Consider the following 12,669-nt stretch of genomic DNA (forward strand, 5'->3'; position numbering starts at 1 on the left):
CCACAAATGGTAGAATGATGAGGGGTTTTTTGCAGAAAATAGGCCCATCAGTTAAGGGCCAATCCTGTTCAAGTCAAGCAAGGATGCAATGCAATGGACTAAATTCTGCAATGCCACCTCCAATTCACAGGTTACCAAGCCAGCATGGTAGCTGCGGGAGCATCATCACAAATACAAAAGGTAACTGCAGTAGCAGTCTGTAATAAGTAAGCCACTCATACATATGATGAGGGACCCCAAAGTTGGTCTGAGTTCAAAAAAGTCCTGGAACACCTCCCCAGCTACAGCCCAATGAGGACTGAGTATACACAGTGACTCATTGTTTGGGGTTAGGCAGATGCAATTCCACCTATGAACAAGCTGCAAGATTTTGTTGCAGGTTTTGCATGCAACATATTGTTGATATGTATGTATAAACCACTACCTGTATGCATGGTGCTTTGCAAAGTAGAAGAAGGCAGGTCTTTGCCCCAAGAAGCTTGCAATCTGAAACTCAATACAGGTGGGTCCAGCCCCCCACCCCCAATACTAATCCATACAGAATGAGGCTCCACAGCCCAAAGTCACACCACAGGCTCTGCCTTTGCAAAGTATGGCATGTACTGACAGGCAAAAGAACGAAACAGCACAGCTATGAAACTATCATGAGATGAAAGGGTTCTGGCATCATTAAAGCCAATGCCCAGACTCAGACTGGAAAACAGGAATGCTGTGCACGGCCATGAGCACATTGGCATTGCTACTTTGCACTTGCCCCTACCACCCAATCTCTTTCATCTCAACCTACCTTGTAGGCCAGAAGAATGTTTTGCTACCAAAGTGAGCTCCTTCTGGGTGGGGTCAGGCTCTAAACCAGGGGTGGAGAACCTGTGGTGCCCCAGATATCGTTGGACTCCAACTCCCAGCAACCGCATGGTCAAGGAAGTTGGAGTGGGTTGGGTGTCCAACAACATCTGGAAGGCCACAGGTTCCCCATTCCTGCAGTGAAAGAAAATTTGCAACATGGGACAACAAGAGCCTCAACACGGCAAAGCATTTGCTGTTGCAGGAACGACCTCCTATCTACCAGAAAGAGTTGCTTTCATGCTGCTTTTGAGCTCCTGAATAGCTTCCCTGGGAAAGAAACGGGTGTCACCCAGTCGTTTAATCTAAGGATGTAACACAGGTTCAGCTGGATCCTTCGTTATACACCTTTTGGCACCAGGCAAAAACATTCCTCTTCCATCAGGTCTTTGGCCGATTAACATCTGATACCCTTTTAAATGGGTTGTAGGAGAGGAGATGATTGGTTTGTTTTCATTTTTAATAGCATTGTGTATTTTGCGTTTTTTATATTGTATGTTTATGTTGTGAACTGCTCTGAGATCTATGGATGAAGGGTGGTATTCAAAGTTAATAAGCAATAATAATAAAGTAATGCTTGACGGTGGCAAGTCTAGGACATGGCAGCTGCCAATGCAGGACAGAGGGTCTCCCCTGCCCGGCCCTACCTTTGGTCTTGATTGCGGTTTCGAGGGCTGCAGCATCGCGATCCGCATCAAAGTTCCCATATGCCTTGACTGTGGCGTAGGCGCTTGGAGGGAGAGCATGCTGTGGGAGAGAAGAGGAGAGGGGGGAATGAGCTTCCAAACTGGCTCCATTAAATCAGCAGCTCTGTTCTTGCAAGAGGAAAGCCAGCCTAACATCCAGGGCTACTTTCTTATCTCACAGAACAGACCCAATGCATAAAACAAAGAGAGGACCAGAGGCCTTCCTGGACTCCAAGTCCCATCAGCCCCAGAAAGCAGATGGCGGTGGTGACAGGAGTCAGTCTCCTCATCCCTGATGTATAAGAACTTTGCCTGTGAGCTGTCTTATGGGTCTTTTAAAAAAGCAAAAAACTTTCTATTTATTTAAACAAGACCACCCACTTCAACAACACACTAAAACAACAAGAAAAGCCCAAATGAAAACTAAAAATTAAGCATACACATACCAAGTACAAATTTGAGTTGTTTCATTCACATTCCCTGGAAAAATGTTGTTCTTATTGGTGTTGGGAGAAAAGGAACATTTTAAAAAAATATTTGTTTTAATTATCAATACCAGGATATTGTCCTTGAGTACTGTGATAGTCTCATGTGCAGCTTAAAGGTAACTGAATTCCAAATAGTTGTTATCTGTGGGCCACTTTTTTAAAAAAATCAGAAAGCTGTGTACAAATGCATGCAATAAATAAATTCTGCTTCTTTAAAAGTCAAAAACAGAAACGGTGCACTGAGGCGAGCAAGACCTGCAAGAGGTGAGCCATGTTCTTTTCCACTTGCTTCACTGCCAGGAATGGCACAAAATATGAGGTATTGCAACACAAAAATAGGAAACTGCCATCACCCCAAGATCCCTGAGGGGAGGGAGTGGAGGTTCCTTTCTTTTTGTAAGCTTTGCTCCAGGGAAAAAGCACCTGTGACTATTGCAGCTAAAAGGGCCAATGATCAGACGGGGTGAAAGGAAAGCCGGGCTGTTCTTGTTCTTATTAGGTTATTATTTTGTGCTTTTATGTTGTGAACCACCCGAGAACTACAGATGAAGGACAGTATACACATTTCATAAATAAATAAATGATAGATACAATAGATAGATAGATGATAGATAGATACATAGATAAATAGATAGCAACCTCCAAACACAGAATTGCCACCCATAATTCTTCCTCTCCAGCAAGGCTTGTGAAACAGGTTATTTGAGCACAGCTGCGATGAGGCTCTCCTTTAAAAATGTAAGACTCCAGGTGGAGGGTGTAAACACTCCCCCCTTTTTTTTAACTGAACAGCTAACTACCACCTCTTGGCTTTTCCCCCATCTCTCCGCCAAGGTAGAAGCTGGCCTTTTGCTGGCCTATGTGCACCATACACAGATTTTCCTGCTCCTTTCTGGTGCCAAGAAAAGCAGCGAGTGGAAAAGTTTAATTGCACCATGGAGAAGCTAACACCACTCAGAATAAAAGCACATTCTTTTGCTTGCTTATCATCGAACACGTCTGGGATGGTTTTTATAGCTCAGCAGTGCAGCAGATGCCTGGCCTGCAAAAGGGCCTCGCCTCAACTCAATCTGTTCCCCCTACAGTTCAAGGGATCAGGTAGCTGCACACCCACCGCCCACTAGACAAAACAGATCTGGTGTGACTCACTCAGAAGACTGCCTGAGGACATTTCTTTAAAGAGCATTTCCCAAACCTCTGGACACCAAAGCATCCCCACCTCTCTCCCCCGCCCTGAGTTAGAAACAGTGGCGCACACTCTTGCACCTCAAAAGGTTTATTCTGTGCAAGTGCAAAAATCAACAACTTTCGAAAGAGCCTATTCTCAGTCCAGGGGAATGTCTGCATTTCTGAGCACATGGCATTGCCCTCTGTCAAATAAAGCCACTGGTCCACTTCCCCCAGCGTACACCTCCAGTGTATCCAGAGGGAACTTTCACAACACTTGCTGCCTGAGAGATGCACAGCTTGAACTTTGGAGTGCCATTCAAAAGAGGCATTCCCCAATACATAAATACACCACATGTACACAGATGTGTTTGAAGTTGGGGATGGGCCGGGGGGAAGCGGGGGGAGTAAATGGAGCAATACTTACATCTCCCTCAAGGGTGAGCTTGGATAAGATTTCGTGGACCGTTGACATCTTGAGAGAAGGCTGCAAGAAAGTAAGAAGACTTTAAGTCAATCTGCTTGAGCACAGAAGCACTGAGGCCGAGTACACACTTTACCTTTAAGGCACATTCAAAAGCCATTCTTTCTCACATAGGATTCTGGGCACTGTAGTTTGTTAATGGTTTCTAAGAACTGTAATTCTGTGAGGGATAAACTACAGTGCCCAGAATTCTTTGAGGAAAAGAATGTGGTTCAGGTGTGTTTTAAAGGCATAGTGGGTATGCGGCTGCAACATTTCAACAGGGTGTCAGGCTGCAAAAGAAAACATGTTTTAGGCAGCAGTGAAGGAAGGATATTTGTGACGTCACCCTGATCTTCTTTCAATACCTTTCAATTCCCCAAATATCCCAGCAAAGAATGTCAGTGGGAAATTTCCTCCCATTTGCAAGATTTTCATGCTCTTTATTTCATTTAAATTCACCAACCAGGTGCTTTCCACATGTACTGGATGATCCACACCCAAACCACTACATCACCAACACCTGACTGCAGCACAGAAGAAACTGTCAAGTCCTCCCTTCTTGCACACTGCAATACCTCCATTTACTAGGGTTTGAAATGTGTGCAGAGGAGGATGACCAAGATAAGCTACCTGGAAACCAAGCCTTATGAGGAAATGTTGAGGGAGTTGGGGGTGTTTAGCCTGGAGAAGACCAAGAGGGGATCTAATAGCCATCTTCTAATATCTCAAAGGCTGGAAGATGGAGCGAGCTTGTTTTCTGCTGCTCCAGAGAGCAGGAACCTGAACCAATGGATTCAAAGGCCAAGGAAGGAGATTCCGACTAAACCATAGGAAGAACTTTCTGACGTAAGAGCTGTTCTATAGTGGAAAAGACTACCTTGGAAGGTGGTGGACTCTCCTTCATGGGGGTTATTAAACAGAAGCTGGATGGCCATCTGTCCAGGTTATTTAGCTGTGATTCCAGTGTTGTAGGAGTTGGGACCCATTCCAACGCTACAATCTACGATTAGGGAGCCCAACTGGGGCTACAGTTGCCATTTTAAAAAGTTTATTTTCTAGAATTGCCCATTAAATAAAAATATGTATTTTATCAAAATCACAAATCATTTGCTGCTCCTGCAAGTGGGTGGCCTCCTCCTGAGGAGAGACAGAGCCCTGACATACAAGAAGGGTGGGATCTTCTGAGTGAAACTGAATGCTTAGAAACAGGAAAGGCAAAGTGGATCATATATTTTCTTTTATTCTGGTAAGTTAAGGCTAGTTGCATAAATGGCTTTCAGGCTGTGAAGTATGAATTAAACGGAGAAAGGGCTGTCATGCAGGGATTAACGTCAGAACGCCATTAAGGCTTTTTACAAATAAATTAAGTGCTCCCAACCAAGGGAACAGCTAACAAAGCTGGCAAAGAGAAGAAGGCAGCTTGAGGGTGTGGCAGCGAGTGAAACGTGGGAAGGAGTCCTGGCCAAGGAACAGGCTTGGCCAATGCCCAAACTCACAGGCTCCTGGTTCCACTCCTCTCTCGCCCATCCTGAAGCCCCATGAAAGAAAAAGGAGCTGCAGGCTTTCAAAGAGAAGAAAAGGGGGCAAAGCAACTGAATGCAAATCACATCCTGAAGGGGCAGTGCAAAGGGGCAGTGACCCAAGTTCAGAGGACCCCTGCCCATCTCCCAGGGTCCTCCAGAGGTTCTGGATTGCAGCTCCCATTGACCTCGGCCAGCATAAATAGGGAAGGTCTACAGGTGCCCTTAGCCATTTGCTTCTTAGAACTTGAGCAATGCAGCAGCCTCGGTGTCAAAATGTGTATTTGGTTTGAAGTCCCAGGCTGAGCTTAGTCAAGGAGAAAAACCAAACAAAACCATCTCTACCTAACTGCTGAGATATAGGCTTCTCCACTCACATGACATAAAAAAAATATCAGATGCCAAAATACCAAAACTGATCTTAAGGAAGTTTCCAAAAATTTCCAGCAGTTAAATGACACACAGAAACACAGACCACATTCCAGATTAAAACTGGAAACACTCCTGCCCCAAGGAGCTTGACTACTGGAAACAACAGGGGCAAGGACCCCATCTCTTATGGTTCGTCTGGGTTTGTGCGCCTTCGGTGGATGGAGTCCAGCCGAGAGCAGCATATTACACAGAGATGCAACAAGAATCCTCCTCCAACGAGTAATTCCACTCTAACTTTGCATCAGGAGTGACTGGGTAATTTAAATTTCCCCTGACACAGAGCCTTGCTCTGTCCCCTGCAAGTGATGGCCAATAACAGGAAATACTGTGGAAGTGCCTCTTGAAGGCATTCTTTTTTAGTCATACTTTAGACTCATAGCAATATTTATGGTAATTCAATTTACTTATTGCAGTAAAGTAGGAGGTCTCTCATAGCACTGTTCTGGAATTACTGCACTAATTGCAATATTTCAGTTTTACAGTAGCCACTTTGGGGGCTGTCAACAGGTAGACTCAACAGGAAACAAAACTTTAGAACCTTTGTTAGTATTAGAACCTAGACAACAAATGAGTGGCAGGCAGGGCAGAAAAGCATTTGTGGACTAGTAACTTGAAGATTTGGAAGAGTCTTTTTAAAAAAACAAAAAAGACAAAAAACCCAGAAGTACAAAGGCTGGCAACTTGAAATAACAAAGGTGTTGAAAAGGCCAAAGCAGCTAGTCAGGGGGAAAATGTGTTGATTTTAACCTGCTTTCTTCTCTTCCAACAAGTTTTTTTTAACTCCCTGTATCTTCAATGCCTTTGCAAGCCAAATAGCTCTGTTGGGCTGGGAGGAGCTCAAAAATCTGGGAAGGAGGGGCAGCTGTTGTAGAAAAGGTGTTGCTGAGAAGAATTCAAGCCCCACCATTGCATTCCTGGAAATCAGGCATGAGAACAGAACTCCCAAATTCCTTAGGTTAGACAAATATTTCAGCTGCCAAACAGCATCTGACAATGGTACACTGTGTGCAGCAGCTGTGCTCACTTTTCAAATATACTGAGGACTGGCTGTGTGTGTGTGTGTGTGTGTGTGTGTGTGAGAGAGAGAAAGAGAGAGAGAGAGAGAGAGAGAGAGAGAATCTGTTGTGTGACCCTATGAAGGTGCAACAGTTACAGCAGGGTGTGTGGGTGTGTTTGTGTGGGTGGACAATAGGCAGCTTCCTTCCTGGTAGAAACACACAGCCATGAAAGTGAGTGGCGCTGAACAGCTACCTACCAGAAGGTCATCCAGTCCACCCCGTGGTTTCCCCAACCACCGCCATATCCCCACCCTCAGAACAAGCTAGAAGAGCTGATCTAATTCCAAGTCCCTGAAGCAATAAGGCAAGGGAAACACAGCAATCTCCCAAATCTCAGGCCTCCGAATTTTGCAACACCGTTCTCCAAGCAAAACATGTAATTCTCAGCCCCCCTAACAAACTATAGCTCCCAGGGTTCTTTGGGGAAAGTAATGTAATTTATATGTGCATTGGATGTGCTTTAAATGCATGCCCCAACCAATAAAAAAAAAAACTTTTAAGGCTGACGACATTCCCGTTAATCCAGGCATTTGGGTTACAGAGCAGACTGCTGCTGGGTTGTGGTCCCATCAATATTTTAATCTCAGCCATTTTATTGCCGTCTTGTGACTCTACGATACTCTTTGTACTGTTTATTGCTTTAATGTTCTGTTCCCATTAAGCGCTCCAGAATGGAAAAAGGGTGTGGCTTTAAAGGAATTCAAATAAATAGTTGTGCTTCCAAGGCCTATTGGATCCACCTTCCTCTGACTCTCCCCAATCTCCTTTAAAAACCACCTAAGTAATGCAGAGCCCCCACCCCACCCCCAGCTATGGTGTCCTGATACATGGGATACCCCCACTGTTTCACTCATTAATCAAAGCTTATCAAGCTATAAGGTACCATTCATATATTTAGTGCGATTTTTCTAGAAAAAGAGGTGCTGGAACGCACCAGGAATGCCTCCCTCGTTCTCTAATAATGGCAATGGCGCCCACCTGGGAGGTGCCAGAACTGAGTTCTGCCAAATTCCGACTGAAAAAAAAGCTCTGCATATACGTATTGCATCTGCATCCCACCCAGGGGCGTCTCGCCCATAGAGGCTATTGCCATGGGGCGCCAGGGAAGAGGCGGAGGCTGGACACAGCGCCTCCAGGCATCAGCTCGCTGCCCTCGCCGCCTCCGCCATGCCGCGCCAAAGCAGTGCTGCGCCCAGAGCCTCCGTCTGCTGTGGCCACCGCGGCATGAAGCGACCAGCTGAGCCGGGAGGCGCCACGTCCAGCCTCCACCTCTTTCCTGCCAGAGGAGCTGCCCTCCAGCCGCTGCCCGCCTCCTCCAGCCCTGCCGGCAGCGCCAACCTCCCTAAAAAAACTCTGCAAAACGGGGGGGGGGCAGAGGGAGCTTTGCACCACAGCGCCGGATATGCTTAAGACGGCCCTGATTCCACCTTTTTCTTCAAGGAGCTCAAGGTGGCCCACATGGCCCTCCCCCCCTTTGGCATTTTATCCTCACAACAATCCTTTGAGGTAGGGTCAGGTTCAGAGGCAGGTAAACTTCATGGCAAAGTCCAGACTGGAATCCAGGTCTCTCCCAATACTCTAACCCATATCCTCCAACATTTCTCTGATGAAAATAGGGATGTCCTATTCCATCACCATCATTTTATTATTTCTACCCCACCCATCTGACTGGGTTGCCCCAGCCACCGTGAGGCTTCCAACATATATAAAAACATAATAAAACATTAAAGAAACTTCCCTCTACAGGACTGCCTTCAGATGCCTTTTAAAGATGATATAGTTAATTATCTCCTTGGCTTCGCGGTCACAAAACTCCATCCCCCACAACATTTTCCCAATGAAAATAGTCATGCCCTAAGGAAAAGTGGGACATTCCGAGATCAAATCAGAAACCGGGATGACATCTGTAAATCTGGGACTGTCACTGGAAAATAAGGACACTTGGAGTGTCTGCTAACCGCTGCACCACACTGGCACACACAGAGAGACACACTTAAACTTACATCATTTTAATAATAATAATAATAATTATTATTATTACTATTATTATTATTATTATTATTATTATTATTATTATTTAAAGGAAATGCCACTGTCTGCCCTAGCCCAGCAGTTGCACCAAGAGTTGAAAGTCATTGCAATAAAAAAAACCTCGGCCAGAGCACCAACTGATTTTCAAAAGAGCTTCAGTTACAAAACTGAATGAAAACCACAGCCAAGCAGGCTTGTTGAGACAAGGCAGAAAAAGGCAGGGCAGAGGGAGAACCAAGTCCAGTGATTCAGCCGACACGCCCTTGGAATGTCGGCTGAGTTGCCACATAACACTGTAGTAAATGGAGGCCAATCAGAGAAAAGTTATTGCAGCTCAGTCATGGGGGAGGAAGAGAGAGAGAGAGAGAGAGAGAGAGAGAGAGAGAGAGCAGGAAGATGGGAATTCTGCAAAGATGAGTTTGTTAAAAGATAAATGAGGTCACAGATCTTGAACTGCGTGACTATGCTGTGAACTGTGGACTGCCAACTACACAGGATCTGGGAGCTGCTGCAGACTCTTGCATTTTTCAACTGCGGCAGGAGGCCTCTAGTCCTCAAGAGTGCAGTGAAGAGTTGGAAATGCACAAACCATTAGCGAAGGGGTGGGAAACGCCCCTCTCCAATCATCCTGGACTGCTGGTCAGGCTGGGGGGGGCAATGGAGGGATACAGGTTCTTTACGCCTGCCTGCACTAGAGACTTGGAAAACGCAGACACAAGAAAAACCCTACACCAGAGTTGCCAAGGTGTTTGCAAACATCAGACTATGAAATGCCTTCCCTCTTCCGCTGTAGCCCTGAGTCCCCATCTGGGCATATACATCAATTCCCGCAATCTCCTCTGCCCAGTAAGTAATTGAGGCTATAATTCTGTCACAGCTTGCACTGCCTAGACTTTAGCAACAAAAATTAAGGGTCTAGCTTAACATGGAAACCCAGCCAAAATTGCGTACACCTAACATTTGTGCAAAATTGCCCAGAACTCAATTGATTCTAACTGAATAGCCTAAAATGTACAATTTAGTCCAACTGCAAAAAATTATTGCTTTTTCTTAAGCACAGAACGGTGCACCCTTCAAGAGAGCTGTGCCTGATATAGGTATTAGGGACAGTGGTCTGCCACGTACCCTGAGGTTTACCCTGTCACATCTATCAACAGCTCAGAAATGGGAAACACAAAGAGCACAAAGGGTTTGCTCTTTCTTATTATAGAAGGAACACAAGCTCTCATTCGACACAGAGCTTTAAACCAAGATTGCAAGCCTGCAGGGAAATTGACACAAATCAGTTTTCAACCAAATGATGTACTGTACCGAAATCTAAGTGCAGCAGAAGGCGTAGCATCCATTCGGTGGTATTGAACGAAGCAGTGGCAGCTGATGCTGGCAGGGAGGAAGGGGCAGCCCCACGGGAGGGGGAGCAAGAGCCAATGGCAGGCAAACCCATCCTTCTCCCTGCTGAGTTCCAAGTGGGTTAACACAGAGACGAAGGAGGGGGAGGCAGCTGACAGGCCATGCCACCCCCTGGACTGGTTGTAAGCAAGGAGGTCGGCAGTTGGGGGCTGGCTGAGGGCTAATCATAGCCCAGCCTCCCCTGGAACCACGTTTTCCCAGAGGAGACCCTGAGAAGTACGCTGGCCACACCATCCATTTAAAGCACTATGACACCACTTTAAACACTCATGGCTTCCCCCAAAGGGCGGAAAGTTTTAGGAGATCCCTATTCCCCTCACAGAGCTACAATTCTCAGAGTTCCCTGGGAAGAGAGATCGACTGTTAAGCCACTCTGGGAACTGTAGCTCTGAGAGGGGAACAGTCTGACAACTATCAGAACCCTTAACGCACTGCAGCTCCCAGAATTCTTTGGGGTGGGGAAGCCATGACTGTTTGAAGTTGGGATCATAGTGCTTTAAATGAATTGTATGAAAGTTGCCAAAGCTGGATACACCACTTGGCTCCTAATGGAAGAAGAAACTAAAGGCTGTGTTGTTTAGCCCAGTGTGATGAAGAGTAAGATACATCTGCATCCCATGGGGCAGAATGAGAATCAAGGGGGGGGGCAGCCACCCAAGCCGCAGGGCCTTCATTACCCCACTCCAAGGATGCCATGTGAAACTTAGAGCTACTTAATTCCAGAAAATTCACCATAACCCTTAAGGCTCAAACCATACCAGAAGCATAATCACCATGCCCTTTCTGTTTCTCCTTGAGTTTTTAAAATGTGTGTTAATAGGTAAAATTATTATTTCAAGGCAGTATCACAGCTGGACATGGATTCAAGTTCAGATCTACACATGCTCAAAACATGACCAGAGCATGACGGAATAGCCTGGTGTCATTCAAGCAGATGAGGAACAGGGGCAGCACAGAATAAGCTGCCTGCCCCGGTGGAAGCCATATAGTTTAATTCACAAAGGAGAACTCTCCGGAGAATCCTTAGAAGGAACTTTCAAAAGAACGCAAGGAGAGCCTGCAGGATCAGGCCAATGGCCCATATGGTCCACATCCTGTTCTCACAGTGGGCAGCTAGATGCCTGGGGGGCACCTGCAAGCAGGGTCTGTGCACAAGAGCATTCTCCCCTCCTGTGGCTTCCAGCAGCTGGGATTTGGAAGCTAACACTGCAGGCACAGCAGAGCCATTGATAGCCTTCTCCTACATGAATCTGTCCAGTCCTTTAAAAAAGCCATCCAAGTTGGATTGCTTTGCAAGAGGCAAAGCAATCTCCTGGCTCAGGTGCCAACATAATACATGCTCTGAATTTTTAAAGAACTCAATGTCTTAGTGTGGCACCACCTACACTTTGGAACTCCCTGCCAATTGATGTCAGGCAGGCACCTTCACAGTACCCATTTTGGTGCCTGCTAAAAACAGTATTGTGTAGTCAAGCCTACCCTAGATGTTTAGAAAGCTGATGTAAATTTTTATCTGTTTTTAGCTTACTGTTATTTTAACTTTTGAAAAGTCATAAATTATTGTTGTTAATCCTTCTTAAATGTAAAGGTAAAGGGACCCCTGACCATTAGGTCCAGTCGTGACCGACTCTGGGGTTGCGGCACTCATCTCGCTTTATTGGCCGAGGGAGCCTGTGTTTGTCCACAGACAGCTTCTGGATCATGTGGCCAGCTAAACCGCTTCTGGTGAACCAAAGCAGCACACGGAAACGCAGTTTACCTTCCCGCTGGAGCGGTACCTATTTATCTACTTGCACTTTGTGCTTTCGAACTGCTAGGTTGGCAGGAGCAGGGACCGAGCAACGGGAGCTCACCCCGTCACAGGGATCTGAACCGCCGACCTTCTGATCGGCAAGCCCTAGGCTCTTTGGTTTAACCCACAGCGACACCTGCGCTTCTTCTTTTCTATCTTTTTTGGAAACCACTTTGGGTTTTAACAATTGAGTGGTGTTTAAATCTTATGAAATAAGAAAGTAACCAATCAATTGACTAAACATTGCCACCCTTTTTTTAAAAAAAGCCCCAATCCTCTCTCTGTCTTGTGTTTGGCACCTTCCTTCTGCCCCCAACCAAGTCCTTGAACCAGCCTTCGGAGTGCTCTCTGGACGCACAGATAAAGTCCAAGAACAGGGGAGAGAGAGGAGCTCCTGGCAACTGTTCACTAGGCATGGCCAGGGCCATTGTGCTAGCCTAAAAGGGAGTGGCCCCTCTGGGGATGGCAAAAAACAGAAAAACAAAAAGCAAGGTGTTGCTCAAGTTTCAGAAGTCTTCAGAATGAGAGAATGGAAACCCTGAGCTTGTGTGAGCCACGTCTCCAAGGAAGGCTGGGCGTGGCCATGGAGGAATGTGGGGCTGCAAGGAGGAGAGGGAGGCACAGAGCTGCCCCAAAGGACGCACCCAAGAGGTCTACCTCCACAGGAACAGTGAGAAGGGGGGAGGCCTTCTCTAAACCAAAACAGGATTGCTGAAAGCTTTCTCGTTTTGATAAGTATTTTGCAGGAAAAGGCAGGCAGTCACTGCTGCAAACGG

General features: G+C 46.2%; 1 protein-coding gene across 3 annotated transcripts in view; it reads right to left on the bottom strand.

Moving 5' to 3' along the window:
- The window catches only part of ANXA2 (annexin A2), a 34,307-nt gene that overhangs the window by 17,954 nt on the left and 3,684 nt on the right, over nucleotides 1-12,669 (bottom strand). For all 3 annotated transcript variants that reach the window (XM_083586925.1, XM_083586924.1, XM_083586926.1), the window contains exons 2-3: nucleotides 3,612-3,671; nucleotides 1,491-1,590 (exon numbers count right to left, since the gene is read on the bottom strand). In XM_083586925.1, coding sequence (XP_083443051.1) covers nucleotides 1,491-1,590; nucleotides 3,612-3,659 — 148 coding nt within the window. In that variant the 5' untranslated portion in view covers nucleotides 3,660-3,671. The remainder of the gene's footprint in view (nucleotides 1-1,490; nucleotides 1,591-3,611; nucleotides 3,672-12,669) is intronic.

Source organism: Podarcis filfolensis, assembly GCF_964270895.1.
Source record: "Podarcis filfolensis genome assembly, chromosome: 14".
Classification (NCBI taxonomy): domain Eukaryota; kingdom Metazoa; phylum Chordata; class Lepidosauria; order Squamata; family Lacertidae; genus Podarcis; species Podarcis filfolensis.